Below are 21,840 nucleotides of genomic sequence, written 5' to 3' on the forward strand. Positions count from 1 at the left end.
ATGCAGTGTGTGCATTGAAAGGGAGTGTACAGTGTTGTGTGTGAGGTGATGGAAAAAGTGCATGTAGGGAAAAGAATACGTATTCATGGGAAGGTTAAAATGACACTAATAATGGCAAATAGAAAACTACAGTTGGGGTGTTAACAATGCATATACTGTAATGTATATTTTGTCATCTATACTGTATGTATATTTTATCGTCTATACATTTGGGAAAAAAGTGCCCTCAAAAGTAAGCTGAATCTGACAAAACCTCCCATTGGGGACATCCTTAATGGTAAAAATTATTATTATATATATATATCTCTTAGGGATAAGATTATGGTTTGGTTTAAAGTTAGTTCTCACATAGCCAAATGACATAAGCTGCAATGTGGACTAGAGTTCGTTTTACCCATGAGAAGTTCTTGCTCAGCTAATCAGATTACAGATTGCCCAATCGAGAAAGAGCTTTTTTTTTTTTAAATGTTGAAATTAATATTAACTAAGATTAATACATGCTTTTAAAATATTTTTCATACTTTATTAGTTAATTTAGGAAGTGTACTAATGTAAAGTGTAAAGTCTAATTGTAAAGTGTTACCAATAATGATAGTAATAATAATAATAATAATAATAATAATATTAATAATAATAAAAGGGAAAAAGTCTATTTAAAAATGTATAAAAATGAAGCAATTTCTTTACTTTCAGGGTTTTGAAGTCTTGAACGATCCTTTCACCCACACAAGTGATTTATACATTTATTTGGAGCTGAAATGGTACAGACTTGGATGTTTTGACAATTGGAAACACATTTGTAACTTATTTACCTCTAAATGCAACATATTTCCTTAAGGTGCAAATATGACCCCGTGATGGTACAATCACAGCAGTTGTAACCTAAGTGTTCACAACTGTACCCTAACTGTACCCATTTTTCTGACAGCGTGTAAGAAGGGGGAATGTATAAGGGGGAAAACATTGTATATCTTTGGCTGTGTTGGATCTGTGTGCAAACTTTTTAATTAAAGCAAAAGAGATTGAAAGAGGGAGCTGGCACCATCAATACCTGTTATTAGTCTAATACACGTTTAAACTGCTGATGGAGAGATGCAGAAGACTCTCTCAAATGCTAGCCAACTCTCTATTTCACAGCTCTTCTGCCTTTCTCTCCCTCTCTCTCTTTCTCTCTGTTGCCAGCTCTCTCTGCTATTACTTTTCTTTTCTTCCTCATTTAAATACATCTACATTCTCATTATTTCTTTCTCTGTCTTATGTTTCTCTCCTCCTTTCTTTCAGTCACCATAGTCATCTCTCTTGCTCTCAGTTTCTCTATCTGAGTCTTAAAATTGAGATGTAAATTATTAAGGGCACATTATGAGCTGCGGACAGCTTTACTACTGCAACTGAATATTATTTTTCAGGAACATATCATCAGCGTTGTGCAGCTGCATGATTAGTAGGTAGATACAGACACAGAGCGAGAGAGAAGACTGTTGAAATGAGAAGGGAAGATTTGCTTTCATGCTGAAGGAAACATCTGGGTTGTTTAATAGTTTAGTGTGCAGCACTCTGCATGATCTCTATTCGTGGTTTCTGCCGTTAAGGGTTTACGCAAATGCTCCACATTGTGTTTCTCAGAGCAGCCACTCACTTCACATGCAGTCTCATGTTGGCTGCTTCATCCACAGATCTGTTTGCCTGAAAGCAAACTAAAGGAGGTCCAATTGGGTCCTTCAGATAAGCCAGCACCAATCTTTTAAATGACTTCATGACCACAGAAGTGAAAGGAACAGGTCTATACTCATTAAGTCCTATAGGTGTCAGCTGGTCAGCACAGGTCTTCAGACAGGCTAGTGAAACACCATCAGGCCCTGGCGCTATTCTTTGTCTTCTATTTCGTAAAGACCCAGCACACATCCTCTTCACAGATTGTAAGTACAGAAGGGAGAGGGGAGTGCTGGAGGTGTGGAGGTGTAATGTTAGTGTTTTTGGCCTGATTATACAAGACTCTGTCCACACTTCTGCAGGCATGTAATGTGTTGTTTGCATTTTGGCAGTTTACAGTTGAGGTTTGCTTTGTTAAAGTCCTCAGGAATAATAATAAGAGAGTCCGGATGTTGCTTTGTGTCTGTGATCTGATCAGCCAGCTGTTGCAGTGCTGCATTCACACATGCTTGCAGAGGATTGTAAAAGCTTATGAGAATGAACAAGGAAATCTAGTGCAGCGAGTAGAAAGGCTTACAGTTGATGAAGAGCACTTCTAGATTAGGACAGTAGAACTCCTTCAATGTTGTTACATCAGTACACCAGCCTTCTCTGATATAAAATCACGTCCCATCACCTCTTGTTTTTCTTGTTGATTCTGTCTAGAATGGCTTTGTTCAGCCAGGTTTCTGTGAAACACAGAGCAGCAGAGTTTAAAAAGTCCTTATTTGTTTGGGAGAGGAGAAGTTTGTCCATTTTATTGGGGAGGGAGTGTAGATTCACCAGATGGATACTAGGCAGCGCAATTCTAAAGCCACGCTGTCTGAGAATGACCAACGCACCAGTTCGCTTCTCACGCTTTCACGTCTTGGAGCGTTTTTTTGAGGAGGAAAGGAAAATGCAAAAATGGAGACAGGAAGACCACGTGTACCAAAGAAGAAATAGAGAATGGTAGAGCGAGTCCTCTGTCAACGAGAGCCCTTGCTGAATCCTGTGGATTCTTTCTTTTAATTTGTAGGGTTGTTTGTTTTATTTCAGTTGAAATGTGTCTGTTGCACTATTTCTCCCTAAAGCACATTGTCAGCTTGAATCTAGGGCACAGAAACCATCCTTTAAAAAAAAAAAACCTACACTCTCCAACGTGTCTATGTGTATTAAACTCATGCGGTTAACTGCACCAAGAAAGTCCAGTTAACTCAAAGGTCAAATTTACAGTGAGATTCTCATTTTGATTTTATGCAGGTCGTGTTTATTTGAGTTAAATTTTTTAGATTAAACACATGTATACAAAAGTTAAATGTTTGTGCAAACTAAAGTCAGTCATTTTCTCTTTCAGTTGGCAATGTGACAAAGAAATGTGACGAAGTTGGAAGCAAATTACAGAAATGCGCAACAATGTAATACAGAAGTGCAAACAATGGAGGTCACATGACTTGCCGCCTGTTAAGCTGTGCCAATGCAAAGTTTCTAAAGCCTGGAGGACTTAATGACTGTATTAGACGTCTCTCCTCTCCTCTCAAATGCTTTCTGATAATATAATATGGAGTTTTTAGTTGTGAGCAGTCAAGCATCAATATGCTGATGCTTGATAATGCAGTGTGTGCATTGAAAGGGAGTGTACAGTGTTGTGTGTGAGGTGATGGAAAAAGTGCATGTAGGGACAAGAAGAGGTGGTCATGGGAAGGTTATATTGATACTAATGAGGGCAAATAGAAAATTACAGTTGGTTTGTTTATGATGTTTTCTTATCTGAAATTTTAGAAAAATAAAATTGTCCTCAGAAGTGAGCTGAATCTGACAAAACCTCCCATTAGAGACATCTTTAATTGTAAAAATGATTATTACATTTTTATTATATGTTAATACGTCATAAAATATGACGACAGAGATCCAAAGCTTCATTGTAAAACCTCAAAAGAAGCTTCGAATGTAAATGTGATATGACAAAAATGGCTTTCATTTCAGTCTAGTATGAAAGGTCAGAATGACTGCTATGGCCATTCTAGAAATTATAGAACTCCGGTAGTTCTAGTGAAGGTTAGTTCTCACATAGCCAAACGACATACGCTGCAATGTGGACTAGAGTTTGTTTTACTCATAGAAGTTCTTGCTCAGCTAATCAGATTATAGTTTGCCCAATCGAGAAAGAGCTTTTTTGTAGTTCTTAAAATTAATATTAACTAAGATTAATAAATGCTTTAGAAATATTTTTCATTCTTAATTTCGCCATCTTTGAATTATAAGGTTCTATCTACATTCTAAGTGGTTTTGCGATATTGAGCTTCAAGGTTTTTGCATTCCATATAGCAAAAATTATATGGGGAACAAGTCTTTTTCATGTATGAAAATTACAGAGACCCTGAATGTATTCTAAATGTACAATATCAAAATTCTCTCAAATTTGTAAATGGGGTTTTTGAAACAGGTCAAATGCAGATAGAACCTTCTAATTCTAATTCTAATTTTAATTTATAAAAAAATGGAATTAAAAGTGGAATTAAAAAGTTCTTGCAAAACATTAACAGAAGCAATCATTTTCAAGAAACACAAACAGTTTACTTATAATTTGTTTTAAAACATAAAATTAATGCTGTAACAATATATCAACATGGTATATGTTTTAGGAGAGAACTGGCCCCCTGGCTTAACCTTTTTTTTCCTCCATTTGGAATTTTGGTTCCTTGACATTGTAGCCTTTGGCTTGCTTAGTTGGGGAAACAATTTCTTGGAACATTGTTGAACTGAACTGAGTTGGACGATTACGTCACTGAATCAGCAATGAATTAACTGATAAACTGACAGTTTTCTATTGTCCTCTCTCATTATCAGCACACGATTTTCCTGTTTAACACTGTAAAACTGCTTTGACACAATCTGTATTGTATAAAGTGCTTATAAAAGGAGAGAGAAAAAAAGAAAGAAACACACTGTTTCTGATATTAATAAAACATGACGGCAAATTACATTTGAATAGATTGTTATTGCTGTTTCCATAGACATCAGTGTGTATTTTACAAACTCAAAATGCTTTGTTTTACTCGTACTCATGTGTATTTAAAAGTCTGAAACCTAAAATAAACATTATGTGATTGAAAACATTGCATAGTTGTAATATATGACAAGCGATGAGCGCACCTGTCTCTGGCTCAGCATCAGCCAAAGCGCAAAATCCCAGCAATCCCCAATCTGGTTATGTGACGTCACAACATTCTTAATCCCATATGTGGGACCGTACTCCCAGGGCCACAGAAATAATAATCCCACATGTGGGACTGTACTGCTCAAAAGGTTAAACTGCTGATGGAGATATGCAGTAGACTCTCTCAAATGCTTGCCAACTCTCCATTTCACAGCTCTTCTGCTTCTCTCTCTCCATCTTTCTCTGTTGCCAGCTCTCTCTGCCATTCCTTTTCTTTTCCTCCTCATTAAAATACATCTATATTCTCACTGTTTTCCTCCTCTGTCTTATTTTTTTTCTCCTCCACTCTTTCAGTCACCGTTGTCGTCTCTCTTGCTCTCCATCTCTCTATCTGAGTCTTAAAATTGAGATGTGAATTATTAAGGGCACATTATGAGCTGCAGACAGCTTTACTACTGCAACTGAATATTATTTTTTCAGGAACATATCAGTGTTGTGCAACTGCATGACTAGTAGGTAGATACAGATACAGAGTAAGAGAGAAGACTGTTGAAATGAAAAGGGAAGATTTGCTTTTATGCTGAAGGAAACATTGTTTAGTAGTTTAGTGTGCAGCACTCTGCAGCATCTCTATTCGTGGTTTCTGCTGTGAATGGGTTTACCCAAAAGCTCCACATTTCCTTTCTCAGAACAGCCGCTCTGCACATGCTCACTTCAGTGCTCGAATGGTTACTATGGATACCACTTTAAGTCTCCCAGCATGCACTGTACTGTTAGCCATGTTAGCCCTGAGCTAACTGTGTTGGTGATTTCAGTGAGCTCTGAATAAATAAGTATGTGTGTGTGTGTGTGTGTGTGTGTGTGTGTGTGTGTGTGTGTGTGTCTGTGTGTGGAATTCAGTTTTTTTTTTTTTTTTGCTTCACAAAATAACTGATGTACTTTAAACAGAACTTGAGTTACACTGTATGCAGACAGATTAAGGTGAATTCAGGAGCCATGTTCACATGCTTGCATATTGCATATAGAATATAAATTTTATTATAAATATCTGTTTTAAACTCAAATCATGACGCTAAGTCTCAGACAACATTATGGAACTTCAAAAGTTCAAGAATAAAAAATATTATATTATATGTTATAAACAAAATTGAGGTTTATGGTTTAGATCATACCAGAGGAATATAAAACAATAAGTAATAAGTAATAATAATTATATTTTTTCTTTGAAAATATCTAATAAAATATTATCTTCTTCTAATAAAATACATATATACACACACACACACACACACACACACACACACATTATCAAAGTTTCATGACATTTCTTCACAACATAATATTTCTGGAACCATATAGTGTAATGTAAATATTTAATTAATCAAAGTTATTATAAAATGTTACTAGAGTGTGTAGCAGTCATCAGAATGACTGCATGTTTTTGTGTCTGTGTGCTTATGTGTGTCACACACACATGACATAAGTGGTTATGACAAGTGCTGAGAGTGTGTATCAGTGCCAGTGGCAGCTGGTAAAGAGACACACAGTAACTGGATAATGAGTGCTCTATTTCAGCCAGGCTGAATCTGTCTACACTCATCTGTTTAATACAGCCCTGCAGCCCTGTGTGTGTTTATTTTTGTATGTATATGTGTGAGCCCAGGCCTACAGCTCTGTATCACTCACACTTGAATGCACATGGTTATCCAAACTCTGCAAGAAGACATTATATGTGCATGATCTGTTGTCCTATTGTTATTTTCTGAATAATTTTATTCTTAACATTCTAGAATGATCAAATTAATATTTTGACGTTTTTTTTTTTTTGCAACATTCTAAAGTTCATACAGTTTTAATTTGCATAGTGATTTAAAAATACTTTTGAATTGTAAATATGTTTGATATGATGAATCCAGTTTTTTTTTTTACCTTAACTCTGCCTCTTACTCCATTTGAGTGGATGATTCTGACCACCATCATTGCCAACTGCATCGTACTGGCTCTTGAACAACACTTACCAGATGGAGACAAAACTCCACTGTCAGAACGACTGGTAAAGTGGAACACACACACACTTTTTAGTGAAAATAAATGGGGACATTGCATAGACTTCTATTGTTTTTATGTACAACTAGTTATAAGCACTATAATCTACCCAAAAAATTAAAATTTGCTAAGAATTTTCTCTCCCCCGGGCCATCTAAGATGTTAGTTATTTTCTTCATCAGATCAGATTGGGAAAAAATTTAGCATTACATCACTTGAACTATTCCTGTAGCAATATTTGAGGACAACTGTACACCCAGATCCTGATTTGTAAAAACGGTACAAAAATTAAGTAAATAAACTTTTATGTAAACTAAATTATCAAGAATAGTTAAAAACTTACTGTTCAAGTACACACAGGACAAGCTGAGAGTCATCTGTAAATACAGGGACTATTTTAAAGTATCCACAAAGATTCACAAGTTTCACAAGCTCAACAATGTTTTAAGTGATAATTCATTTTCTAATAATCCCATCTGTGGTTTTCTTTCTCTCGCAGGAAGATACAGAGCCCTATTTCATTGCAATTTTCTGCTTCGAGTCGGGCATTAAGATTCTTGCACTGGGATTTGCCTTTCACAAGGGATCCTACCTGAGAAACGGCTGGAACGTGATGGACTTTGTAGTGGTGCTCACTGGGTAAGTTATGCAAACACACACTCTAGTGTCATAGTAAAATAGAAAGAAATAGAATTGGAGCTGCTCGAGTAAATATAAACAATTATTAGATGGCTCTCTGAAATAATTGATTCTGATTGGTAGATGGTGGCATTCTAATTTCAAATATTTTTGTATAATTATTTGTATTTTCTGTGGAGTTAGTGGCTCTTTTTTGCTTGATTCATTAAAAGAGTCATTTGTTCATGATTCAAAGTACAGTAGTCATTATTTTCTATGGAGCCAGAGGTGACAGAGCAATAGAAAAATGTGTTTTACTTAGAATTTCATGGCCTTTTTAAGTTCATTACAAGATCTGTAGAATGCCTAATGACTGGCTGACTGCACAGTGTCTGTAATATGTACTAAAAGATGTACTTTTCGCATGGCCTAAACTAGCCCAGAGAAAATCACGCACATGCTGGAACTGTGTGTGTGAAGCAGTGCTATGTACACAGCAGAGGTCTGGTTGGATGCTGGTTCCCTCATGCCTTAATGAGCACTCTTTCTCTCTCTCACACACACACACACACATACATGGATTCTCAAACACAGGTAGATCACAGCAGCACTGTAGGGAGCAACCATCAGGGCAAGTCTGAAATGTCACCTCACAGGGAAGCAGAGAGAGAAAGAGAGAGAGAGAGACAGACGGGTGTGTTGGGGGATGTGTTGTAGTATTGCAGTGCTAAAGAAGGCAGGGCCATGTGACTCCATTACTCCATTCCCCTGGGCTTTGGGATATTGGACAATTAGATGGAGAGAGAGAAGGTGTTGGTTTATGTGAAAAGACGTATAGATGGAGGAGGAGATTAGAGGCTAATGGAAGAATCCAAGATGGAGTGAAAACCTTTCATTTCCATGTTGGTCCCAGTTGATTTATCCTGGTTAGTGCTGGTTTGGTGCTGGTCTTGCTGGTGGAACAGGGAAATTCTGGTCAACTAGCAATATTAATTATGATTGGCTGAAGGAGGCTTGCTTTTTAAAGAATTAGTGCACCTATCTTTGTCATCATTTACAATTCTTTCATACGTGGAGAAAAAAGTCTTTTTTGTCAAACTGCTCTTTATAATAAAATGAAAGTCAACAGTGAAACATTTGTCCATAGTGTCACTGATTTGTGTGGGAAAAAAAAAGTAACTTGGACATTCCAATAAATATCTTTTTATATACACACTAATGTTCAAAAGTTTGGGGTTTGTAAAAATGTTTGTAATTTTTTTTAAAGAAATTGATACCTTTTTTTAGCAAAGATGCATTGATTTGATCAAAAGTAACAGTAAAGTACTTTATAATGTTATAAAAGAGTTCTAATTAATTTATAAGCTGTTCTTTTAAACTTCTATTAATAAAAGAATCCTAAAAAAATTATCTTGGTTTCCACAAAAAGAAATGTTGATAGTAAAATGAAATGTTGCAGCAAATCAGCATATTAGAAGGATTTCTGAAGGATCATGCGACACTGAAGACTGGAGTAATGATGCTGAAAATACAGCTTTGTCATCACAGGAATAAATTACATTTTAAAATATATATTAAAATGGGGAAAAGAAATAAGACACATATTAAATGGTGATAATATTTCACAACATTACTGTTCTACTGTATTTTTGATCAAAGCATAAAAGGCTTATTTTTGAGAAATGTATTTTTAGTGTAAGAAAGAAAAAAAAAAATTCAAAAAAAAAAGCAATTTAAAAAATGTATGATTTTTTAATTTGAGTGTTCTGTCCCTTTAAGAAGACTAGTAGGGACACCAACATACCAGCATTCAAAACACACCATTTGCTAGTCACCAACAGTGCTGGTCTATTCAACAGGGAACTAGTGAAAGTAGAAATAAAGAGGAGGAGGGGAGCAAAACTGGAACATGGAGGACAGAGGTGGAAGGGGAGAGGAAGAGAATGAGAACGAGAATGAGGGAAACATAAAGGAGCAGGGCAAGGGTGTGTGTGTGCTTTCGTTAGCTGCTGCAGTAGCCTGCTTTTCACTACTGCAGATGATCAATCAACTAGCCCTGCTTTTAAACACGGGCAGATCTTCACACACACAAACAGCTGCAAAACTGAACACGGCTAATCATTAACTATATCCTCAATACATATTTTTACTCACCGTAGACTTCTGTGTGTGCATATTGGACACATTTGTAAGCCTCAGCTGGCTTTCACAGCAGTATGAACTGTTGTGTTGTGTCCCTTGCAGAAGCGAGTGATCCTGTATTTTTATTCTCTTTCTGTTCAGTAGAATTTTATTTTATTTTGTTTTTGTTTGATAATACTGTATTTTACATTGTTCATGTTACATGTACTTATAGTGATAAAAATAAATTATGCATAATTACATGCAACTAACCCAAACCCTCATCCTAACCCTAACCATATACAGTACACACATGTAGTTAATTAATATTACTCAGTGCTTAAATGTATATTTACGCCGTAACAAGGACACTGTAAAATAAAGTAACCATTTACTGTGTTTATTTATTTTAGTTCTAAGCACAAAAACTCGTTTTTGTCACAGGCTACAAAAAGTTTCAAAAGTTAATTGCCAATTTTTATCTTACAATTCAAACCTTTTTCTCGTAATTCAGAATTGAGAGATGTCATAGAACTGCAAGATATAAACTCGCGATTTGAAGAAGTAAAGCATGAACTGTGAGATATACAAAAACACAATTGCGACAATGTCACAATGGTGAAATAAAAAGTCATGATTACATTTTTTACTTTTTAATTCATGGTGGAATTTTGAGTTGCAGATACCTTTTTGTTTTAATCCTGTGGTGGAAACACGCTTCCATACGTTTTAGTTATATTTAACCACTTTTATATTTTTTACCATTTAATTTAATTAACATAAGATTATTTATTAAAATATTACAGTTTTTTTACTTACTTATTAACTAATTTTTTACTAATACAGGACCATTCTTTTAGACCATTTCTTTTTCTATTTTAAGTGACCCAGTGGCATATGAACAATCAGAATAACATATCATCTTTGTTTAATCTAAATTTTGTGGTGTGATGTTTTCTCAGTAGTCCTGATTTAATGACAGGCAGTTAACTGGTGCTGGCCATAGTAGGATTACTGCTTACTGCTTGCACAGTTGTTTGGTCCACTGCCAACATTACCAGCTGGCAGAAGCTTTTTCTTGGTCTTATAGTTGGTTCACAGAGGCAATTTTTTCCTCATACTGCAGTCATGCAAATTAACTCTTTAAATATGATTATCTATTTCTAAAAGTGTGGGGTAATGTCAGTTATAATGCTCTGAAGATGCCAATATAATATCTATAACTGATATGATGAAAAAGCTATGCTAGTGTTAGATTGTTTCAGCTAATTCTAGTTGCTTTGTGTTTGAATAGAATATAGAATTACTATTAGATTTAGTCTGAAAATAATTACCAGGATATTGGAGACTTATTTCCTTTCATTGTTCCTTCTCACATGCTTAGATGTTTAGCCGTGGTCATCCATTTTTTCAGTGTCTGAAATTCTCTTTAGTGTCAGTTGAATGCGAATGTTGGTTCTGACAAGGGCTGTGGTTGCAATACTCCCCTGAGTGCCTCTCCATCATCTCCAAAACACTAGTTCTATATTTTAGTTTCACTTCGCAGATTTTACATCATGACTCCAATGAAGCTTGACAGCAGAGTGACAGACTCTCATGACCTCTGAGCAGAATGTGCTGCTGGTCACAGAGCGGTCACTGGTCACAGCGGACAGTCTGAAAGAGCTCATGTTGAATCTGCATTTGAGTAATTGACAAATAACAACATTAACTTTTTTATTTTTCAACATCAGGATTTTCTTTTAAAAAAAACAGCGAAAATATGAATAATACTATACTACTTCTAGTATTACTATTAGTTCGTTTTAATATATTTCAATATTTAAAATAGTTGTTTTTAATTAATACTGCACCATTTAGTACTACTTCCAGTTTGATAAATGTATCAAAGTTCTCTCTCTCTCTCTTGCTAGTATTGTCATTATAATTTATTATTTATGCTGTATGTAATATATAATAATATGAGTAATGCTAAATTTTAATTTGAAATTTTTCCCCACTATTTAGTACTACTTATTGTTAATATACTGCTAATATACTAATTGTTATTGTTAATATAATATTTTCTGTGTGTGTGTGTGTGTGTGTGTGTGTGTGTGAAATAATTTAGATTATCTATACTGTGCAGTATATAATACACACAAATATGAAAATATGAATAATACTACTACAGTAGTTTTAGTATCAGTTCATTTTGATATATTTTAGAATTAAAATGTTTGGTTTTTAATTAATTTTGCACCATTTAGTACTACTTCCATTTTGAACCAATACTATTATTAGTTCTCTATCATACTTTGTATTACCAGTGCCACTGCTTGTGCACGTGTTGCCAATATACAGCTCTTACTTGGCAGATTCCTGAGTCGTGACTGTGCTGGCTATTGGCTGCCTGCTCCGTGCCAATCTGTGACTTCACTACTGGCACATAGAGTGAAGAGAGCGAGAGAGTGAGCGAGACCAAGAGAATAACTCCATGGTTTAGTCTGTAGAAGATTTCTGTTTCTGGACACACCTTAGCGCTGCCGTGCGCAGCTGTTTCCATAGCAATGTTATGTAATAAGAGAGAACCGTGGAAGGCCAGAGAAGACACCACTCTCTTTTCTTCACCAGTTTCTTCCTGCTTATATTTTACTCCATATGGTTCACCATCTTCCTCGGTCTACACTCACATATAGTCAATTCTTTTAATGTTATGGAGGAGAGGAATGTTTAATCATTAATATGGACCAAGATGAGCGGCTACATTGGGCTGTTAATACATGGAACTGCATTCTGACACCTTAAAAAAATACATTTATTTGCATTTTGCGTGTTGATGCAATCCGGTTATGCATGCACCAGTCTAGTTTATGTTTGAACTAGTAAGCATAATAAGCATTATGCTTAATTATGCATGTTATTTCAAAGTTTACTGTTATAATCCTATGGAATATATCAGTATATGGAAGTAAAATATGTTTCATAATCACTTCGAATAGCAACTTGTACAGTACTGTTCAAATGTTTGGGGTTGATGTTTTTAACAGAAGCCTCTTATGTCTACCATGGCTGCATTTATTTTAGTAAAAACAGTGAATAATTATTTTCTATTTTATTATATTTTAAAATGTAATGTATTCCTCTAACGGCGAAGCTGAATTTTCTAGTCCTCACTGTCACATGATCCTTCAGAAATCATTCTAATATGCTGATTTGCTGCTTATATATATATATATATATATATATATATATATTTTTATATTTATCATATACATATATGTTTTTTATTTAATATCATATACTTATATGTTGCCACTTTAACTATTATTAAAGGTCCCCTGAAGTGCCTTGAAACACCCAGCATTATTATGTGGTGACGTAATTTCAACTGAAACAGGAAGAGAGGACAGAACATATCTAGCAGCCCCACCCCCTTTTTAAAATGCCAATAGCGTTTTGTTTATATCTGTTCGGGCCAGAGCCGTTGAGCTCGTTAAAGCCGCATTTGACAGCCACAGTCTTATAGATTACCCCCTAGACTCAATATGAAACTCTCAGTAAAACAAAATAGTGGTCATAATAATGCTGAGGCTGTGTAGTTGTAAAAGTTCTTAACATATGCCGACTCGTGCATATGATCTGCTTCGTGTGATCGCGGCTCTGGACCTTAGCCAAAGTCCGGATCAGACTGTGTGCGCTGCCGCGGTTCGCGTGAAAACGTGAAACCAGACCTCATATAGAGAATAGATCATTATAGATAACCTTAAGACTAACATATTGATGCTAACACCCAAAAAACTTTTATTTTGATTTCATGGGGACTTTAAGTATCTTGGCAGATCTTTTTTGTGTTTTTTCTTTCCTAAGCCATGAGTTAGAATCTGGCTTGCCTCTTACCCTGATCTTCTGCTTCTCCGCATCATTTCATGTCCTCTCTCTAATATCACTAAGAGTTCCAAAAGGACTTAAAATAGCAGTGTGAGCTTCTGTGCTTGTGTCTACATTTGTCCAGGAAGTTATGTCTGTGTTAAAGGAACCATTGTGTCGACCGGACACCAGGTTAAAAGCGTGTTTCAGGAATAGATGCAAGTTAAGTGAAGTGTGTTTGTGTGTGTTGATGTTAGAATAAGTGTGTTTCAGGGTGTGTGTGTGTGTGTGGTTAATGTCTATATGGAGGTAAAGGAAAGGATGTCTTTCTGTAAATTACTGCAGCACAATAATGATAATGGAAGTGATGGCAGTGGTACAATATTTACACAGGTAGAAAACCTCTATCCCTCTTTCTCTTTCTCTCCACACACACGTCATGTTACACATGAACGTCCTGCTTCTGCTGTGTGTGCTGTGAAGTTGCTCTTAATCTTGAGAAGGCCACACACATGCTGTTTGCCACATAAGGACAGGTGGGAAGAACGACAAAAAGAAAGTGAGAGAGAGAAAGAGGCAGTTTAGGCCGCCATGCTCTCAGTAATGGAAGGAGACTGTGTGTGTTTGTGTGTGTGCGTGTGTGTGTGTGTGAGAGATAGTAAAAGACTGCACCAGTGTGTTCTGCAGTAGTAAAGGACGGAAGAGATTTTCAATGTTTCTCTTACTCTCATTTTTCTTTCAACACAGATGTAGCAGTGCAAGTGGGGACTAATAGGAAAAACCATTTGTGAGGAAAAAAAGGGTGCGGTGGGGAAATGTGAGGATATAGGGGAAACACGGGTGCTTGGTAACAAGGAACGGAGAGGATGAGAGGGAGTGACCATCAGCTGAGAATGGAAACTAAAACAAGATTTGTACATTTTCTAGCATATGAGGGGCATAAAACTTGCCATTACGGTGCTATGTTGCTATAATCATTCAATCAAGTAAATCCCACACTAAAAAATTGTGGTTGCTAAAGGGTTCAGGGTTAGGATTTTGTGGTGCATTGCTATGGAGTTGGAGTAATATTCAATTTTTTTTTTTAAGTTGTAAATAAAAAAATAATTATTGGAGTACATTTTTGATAAATAGAATTTTCAGTCTTTTCTACTTCAACATGTCACAGTTAATTCATGACGTGCCGTTCTTTGTACTAAAAAATTCATATGACTTGGTCATATAAATAAATCATTCAATCAAGTAAATCCCACACTAAAAAATTCATATGACTTGGTCATATAAATATAAAGGATATTTAACTTGTTTTATTCTCAGCCACATGAAAACCTGGGCATATGAATGCTTAAAGTAATGACCAGTATCGGAATTTAAAATTCTGCCCCCAAAAATTTTTATTTTTACCCTTCCGAGGGATTATTTCCTCTCTGAATATATATAAAAACACATACATCTTTTTCATTAATCTGAATTTCTTCAAATGAATCAGGATTTACTATAACTTTAGATCAATCCATTAATGCATTGTTGCTGAATAAAAGTATTAATTTCTTTTTAAAAAATCAAATTTTTGAGCCACATGATTTTGATTTTCATTCATGTCTGTAGCACAAGTAGTGCAGGTCAAGTTACACACCAACCTGTAGTGCCTTGAGTTAAAGGCTAATTTAAATCCATAACCTTAAATAAGAGCAATAATAATCGTATTGTCTGCATTAGCAGTGACTAAGACTTAGAAAGAAAGCTAAGTCAAGGAGGAAGAGAATACCATTAAGGAATGTATTATAAATACTAAAAAATTATGTAATATCTTCTTCCCAGAGGTGAAAACGAACCCTTTTAGCAGTCTGTAGCCGTGCTGATCAGATCAAACCCTCACACAGAAGCCCGATATGAGAAGTTAACAAAAAAGAAACCTATTCCAGCACTTTGACGCAAACAAGAGGCCTATTTAGCAAATTCTGGTTCAAGATACAAGATTTGTGATACTAGTTTCCTGTCGCACTCCCCAAACAAACACCCTCACGTACCGCACAAATGCACTGTATTCCCAGATGCACAGGCCTGAGTGTACAGCATTGAATAATGTAGAGTTCGGCTGCATATCAGCATGACCTAGATTCAGCTCGAATGAAAAGCTGGAGGATTCCTGTGCCGTTTTATCGCAGAAACCAGTTGATCTCGCACGCCGACAACATTAGCAACACGTAGAGGACATGCTAATGAGGTTGAATTCATGTTGTCGACATAAACTGTGTGTAAGTGTGACTGTGGTCAGTCAGAGAATCCTCGCCATACAGTATAAAAGATGGAGGGAACGGAGATCAATCGAAAGGGGACCCTTTATCTCTCACTTCTGGCCTGTTTGCCGCGGCAGTACCGAGATTCCATCAATGACAAAGGGTCCGTTGCTGCGGTAACGGTTATGAATGAGAGGAGGCTGGTAACCGTGGAGACTTCGTGAAAAAGGAATCGCCGGTTGCTATGGTGATGCCGTGAATGGGGAGAGACCTGGTGGCGTGATGTTGGAGAGAGGCTTCCACGATCGTCATCCTCATCTTCATTTTTTTTTTTAAAGCAAATGAGCGAGACAGAATCTATTCTTGGAAACATTCTTAAAGCATATACACATATGTATCTAAATGTATAATCAAACACATACATATATGCACATAAACTGAAGTCAATATTAGCCGTTCACTTTCTTCTACAAGACGTAGTCACACCCTTTCTCCGGAAGTACTCTCTACCTCTCAATCATTTTACATATGTGGGTTATGATATGTATTTTGAAGGCTCTTATTTTCTGATTATTATGTGTGACGTTACAAAAACAAGACCTACAGGGCAATAAAAGCGGGAAGGAGTGATAAACTGGTGTAGGGAAAGTAAAAAGAGAACCGCTTTCCTTCAATGTGTGGACTCTGATTGATTGTCAGGTTTTCCCCAGCAGACGGAGGCCTTGTCGCTCCTGTGAATCCCTCGCTCCCTTCCTATATCTCACCCTGTCATCGTCCTCTCCCTGGGGCCGAGGGACTTTTTCTTTCCCTTTACCTCTCTCCGTTGCTCTGTCATTCTCAGGGATAACTTGTGTGTCTTTCAGTCTGTCCTCTCCAGAGTTTACCAAATCACACTTTATTCCCTTCACAGGACTCTGTACCACCCTATTTTGCTATTTGTCCAACTGACAAGTGAATAGCATTGCGCTTAAAAAAACACATCTGGATAACTATAGTTTTTTTTTTTTCTTTTTTCATGGGCAAGCACCACTCACACTCACATTATGTTCTTCAGAAAATATAAAAATGTAATTTAAAGTTACTATTTCTGTTTTAGTCAGTTAGTGTTAATGCTGTGTTCAAAATAACATCCTGTTTCCTACAAAAGACACTTTCTTTGACAGTTCACAACAAAGAGTTCAAATAGATGTGGACAGGCCCGCTTTTCTATTCTAACCCAGGTGCAGCCTCTCTTCAAACATTTGCACTTATACACACACTCTCACTGTCTCTTTCCCTTTCCATCTGTCTGAAACTTGCACACACTCCCTCCTTCTCTCTCACACACACACGTCAGTCCACTGTTCCATCAAATTTACCGCAAGCCTTTTAGTGTGTAGTAGGATATCAGCGCAGTCAGCGGTGCTCTGTTATCCTGACTGCACTTACTGTACATAAAGTGTTCTTCACTGCCAGACCTGGAGGCAGTTTATTCCTTCCCGCATCTAAGTTTCCACTGTTCCACGAAATAATGTGTAAACCGATATTATATCAGCAGCCAAAGCACTTTAGTCCTGATCTCAAATCAGTTCTTTAAGTGTCAAATGTATATTTGCACCTGTCTTGGGCTTATTGATCATGCAAGATGGGTCATAAATATGTGTATTTGTTACGTGAGACTGTAGATATATGTAAATGAATTACTGAGAGTTTCATCCAAATACTTTGTCTAAGCTGGGTTTGGTCAAAGAGGGAACGGTCTGCTGTTCTGTGATCAAGTTTTCCATTTAGGTTTGGTTGTGAATATTTGAGACAGATCCTATAGGTTATTATAGAGTGTTGGCGCCATCTCATCTTCATTCTCAAAAGATTATTGCACCATGTGACATCACAAAATAAATAATATAATTCTGACAGTCCCAGTGTTCTTGCCAATTGAACGGATTAACAGGAAGTGCTGAAAAAGCAGAAGACATTAGAGAACGAGACAGGAGGCGAGTTTGCTGCATTCTGTCCAGTCTTGCACAAGCCCATCCATTCTTTCTCTTTTTTTTTAGCTTACGTAGGTGTTTGCTGCATGTGATGGCAGAGCAGTTAAAGGCCTATTGACTGAGCCATTGGTTGCCACTTTATATCATAGCCACTAATGAATGAGCTCTTAGCAACATTGCTGCATATACAGGCAACAGCAGAATAGAGTGCAAAAGTGATGGAAAAATAGTTCTTTATAATTAGTTATATATTTATATATATAAAATGCTGTGCAAAAGTCTTAGATCATTAGTATTTTCACCAACAAAAAATGGTTTTAAGTTATTTTTCTATCTTTTGCTTTTGTGAGTCAGTGGGAAATATCAGTTTACATTTCCAAACATTCCTTTGGCCATTAATTGCAGTAATCCAGTGAGATTTTTGTTTGCACAAGGAGTCTGACAACATCCAGTGCTCCACACAGAGATCTGATTTTAGTCCGTCTGGGATTACATAAAGAAACAGAAAAAACTGAGGCAGACTAAATCCAAATGATCTGTGGCAATGTTTACATGATGGTTGAAGAAACCCACAAAGCTACAGTACTGTGAAAACTTTTAGGCACTTGTGTAAAAATGCTGTAATATGAGGATGCTTTCAAAAATAATGTCATAAATAGATTTTATCAATTAACTTCAGTTAACTAAATCAAATCAACAGTTGGTGTCTTGGAGTTGTTGCCACAGTTTTCATGTAATCCCAGACAGACTGGATGATAATAATCTCGCTGGATTATTACAATTAATGGCAAAAGGAATGTTTGGAAATGTAAACTGATACTTCCTATTAGATATCTGTAATCTGTAATCTCTAATAACTGTCTTAAAACCTTTTTATTTTTTTTTTAATAATAATTATATTAAAATACCAATAACATAAAACTATATTGTTCATTTATAACAAAAAGTTACAGACTGTGTTCCTAAATATTCGTTTGGGTTATTCAATGTCAAGAATAAGAAGTGTAATTTTATTTTTAAAATTATATAACTTTTTTTTTCTTAATATGTACACAGCACATGTAATGTGTGCATATATATTTTTTAGCACATATAGGTATGTACAACTATGTGAATGTGCTACCTGGTCTCATGGCATAAATGTACCTGGGTGCAATTTTTAGCAAGACGTGAAATATATACCAATAAGTACATATTGCTGCAGTTTGCAGTTCATTTTTTAAATGAACACTAGAGGCAGTAAAACTCTGACACCTTTTATTCCCTTTCACACAAATTTACAGAGTTTCAATTAATAAAGCATAATTTTTGCATAATTACTTGAAGAATATCATGTTATGACTTCAAAACAATATTAATACACTGGGAGATTTGAAAACTGATGCTTTTGAATGTTATCATCACACATATCCAGCTTCATATCTATGGGTTTTCATAGACGGTAGGTTTGTTCGGTAGCTCACAGAGTAAGGAGATGTACTTGAGAGGCGAGAATCCCCAGTTCAAATGCCATGTAAACACGTTTTGACAAAGCAGTTGAAATCTGCAAGGAAGTTCAAATGGCAAGCTTGCATCAACAAATGCATTTTTTTATCAGTTTTGAAATTGTTAACACTATCGGGTAGGTTTAGGGTTGGGTTTGGTGTAGGCCTATTTACAACACTAAAGAGCATTAACTTTTAGCGACAGTCCACAGATATTTGAATTCTGAACCGCAGCAATACATAACAGAAGCAACATAATAAAAACACAGCAATACGTACCCATTTCAACATAATAAATATGTGCCAGTGTTCGCGAATTGAACCAGTGTTTTAGTGCCACTCAGTGGACATTTCTCTTTAAAATTGCAGCGAAATTTGCAGTTAGGTACGTAAAAACGGTGTTGCACAAAAAGTGCACAGAGGTACGCATTTTTATGAGACCAGGTTGGAATTTGAGTGTAAATGAATGTGTGCTTATATATGAGTGTATTCAGATATATAATGTCTGAGGTGCATAAGAAGTAAATATAAGGTTTATAAGTAACATTAAAAGTATATATATATATATATATATATATATATATATATATATATATATATATATATGTATTATATGTAAAATAGATATATATGTCTGTGTGTTTGTGTAAATGGTTTTAAATATATGTGTGTGTGTGTGTGTGTGTGTGTGTGTGTGTGTGTGTGTGTGTGTGTGTGTGTGTGTGTGTGTGTGTGTAAAATAAAGAATTATTAAATAAATAAAAAGAGGAATACAGCACCCTGACCAGGTGCACTCATATACACACACTCACATTTAAAGATCAGATGATCAGACCAGTGTGTGATGTGAGAACAGAGCAGTGTCTGATCAATTATTTACCTGCGATTGACCTCATCTCAGGATAATGTGTCTGCTTGTGACTGTACTTTGCTGTAGCTAAATGACAAAATTTAGGACATGTGGAGGTGTCCTAATTTGGAGAAAAAATGTACACTGATGTGCTGATACGCAGATGGCTCTATACAAATGGAAGAGCAGAAAATAGATTAAATCTGCTGTTGTATAAACCACTTTAATGGCATATTATACCACTGTCTCCTTTCTTTCTGTTTCTCCTCCAGTATCCTGTCGTCCGTGGGGTCAGAATTAGACCTGAGGACATTGCGAGCAGTCAGAGTGTTGCGGCCGCTAAAACTGGTGTCAGGAATTCCAAGTAAGTATTCTGTCTGTTTGAGTTTATCAATGTCTGTCAGAGTTCTTTGCACGACATACAATAGTGCTATTACTCTCCAGGCCTGCAGGTGGTGCTGAAGTCTATTATGAAGGCTATGATTCCACTACTGCAAATCGGTGTGCTCTTATTTGTGGCCATCCTTATGTTCGCCATCATTGGCCTGGAGTTCTACATGGGCAAATTCCACCGCACCTGCTTCGACATTATCACAGGTGCGCTCGTCTCAAAGGCAAATGAAAAACAGTTGACCTTTGAAATTCTATGTCTTTTACAAAACCCTGTGAATTTACATTATCCAGGTGAGATGGTTGATGAACAGCCCTGTGGTGCGGAATTTCCCGCTCGAGAGTGTCAGAATGGGTCGGTGTGTGATGAATACTGGCTCGGGCCAAACTATGGCATCACACAGTTCGACAACGTCCTTTTTGCCGTGCTCACTGTTTTCCAGTGCATCACCATGGAGGGTTGGACTGACATGCTTTATTACGTAAGAGTTAAAGGCGATGATTTAACTATGATTCTGTTGTTTTAACTGGACTGATTCTAGATGATAATGTTGGGTAAATGTGGGTGTATTACAGAGCAATGATGCCTTAGGGAGTGCCTGGAACTGGATGTACTATGTTCCTCTCATCATCATCGGATCCTTCTTCATGCTTAATCTGGTGTTGGGTGTCCTCTCAGGGTAAGATCCATCTGTCTTTCTATCTGTTTGTCTATATCTATCTGACCTCGATCCATCCATCCATCCTTCTGTCAGTATCGTTTGTTCCGTCAGTCTATTTATAGATCTCTTGTTATGTCATTCTGTCATTATTTTATGGTTTCGCTTATTATTTGTTCTTTTGATCGTTCTTTCTGTGTATCGTATGTTGTTCTATCTGTCTGTCTATCTGTTTATTGTTCTATAATTATATCTTTCTCCCTCTTTATTGTTCTGGTGTATCTTTTGTTCTGTCTATTATTTCATGCATCCTTCATTAGTATAAAACAATGTTGGAATTATAGTAAGCTGCTAACTATACAGGTATCTTTCTGTCTTCCTGTCTGTCTTCCCCCCTGCACAACCCATCCCTCCCCCCCAAGAGTTTGCCAAAGAAAGAGAGCGTGTGGAGAACAGGAGTGAGTTCCTCAAGCTCAAACGTCAGCAGCAGATTGAGAGAGAGCTCAATGGATATCTGGAGTGGATCTGTAAAGCAGGTATGTGCATAAAACGCATAAAAAAATTAATAAATAAAAATTAATTTCCTGCAGAATGGCATGACTAGTTTGGACCTTGTTGGTGTTTTTGCATAAAGAAGATTCAAGTGAAAATAATGGAAACTTAAAATCTTGTATGAATAAAGCATTTTTCAATGCTCTTTTTACAGAAGAAGTCATACTCGCAGAGGACGACGATGGCACCGGTAACAGTATAAATGTTCCTGTTTTGTGCTTTTCCCATTTAAT

The 21,840-nt window shown here is 36.3% G+C and overlaps 1 protein-coding gene across 1 annotated transcript in view; it reads left to right on the forward strand.

The window, feature by feature from the left end:
• The window catches only part of LOC109057375 (voltage-dependent P/Q-type calcium channel subunit alpha-1A-like), a 131,135-nt gene that overhangs the window by 52,740 nt on the left and 56,555 nt on the right, over positions 1–21,840 (forward strand). The window contains 8 exon segments of the mRNA XM_042766593.1: positions 6,776–6,881; positions 7,374–7,513; positions 20,279–20,370; positions 20,451–20,603; positions 20,691–20,878; positions 20,973–21,076; positions 21,476–21,591; positions 21,762–21,797. Of these exon segments, the coding sequence (XP_042622527.1) occupies positions 6,776–6,881; positions 7,374–7,513; positions 20,279–20,370; positions 20,451–20,603; positions 20,691–20,878; positions 20,973–21,076; positions 21,476–21,591; positions 21,762–21,797 (935 nt within the window).

This window comes from Cyprinus carpio, chromosome A11, assembly GCF_018340385.1.
Source record: "Cyprinus carpio isolate SPL01 chromosome A11, ASM1834038v1, whole genome shotgun sequence".
NCBI lineage: Eukaryota > Metazoa > Chordata > Actinopteri > Cypriniformes > Cyprinidae > Cyprinus > Cyprinus carpio.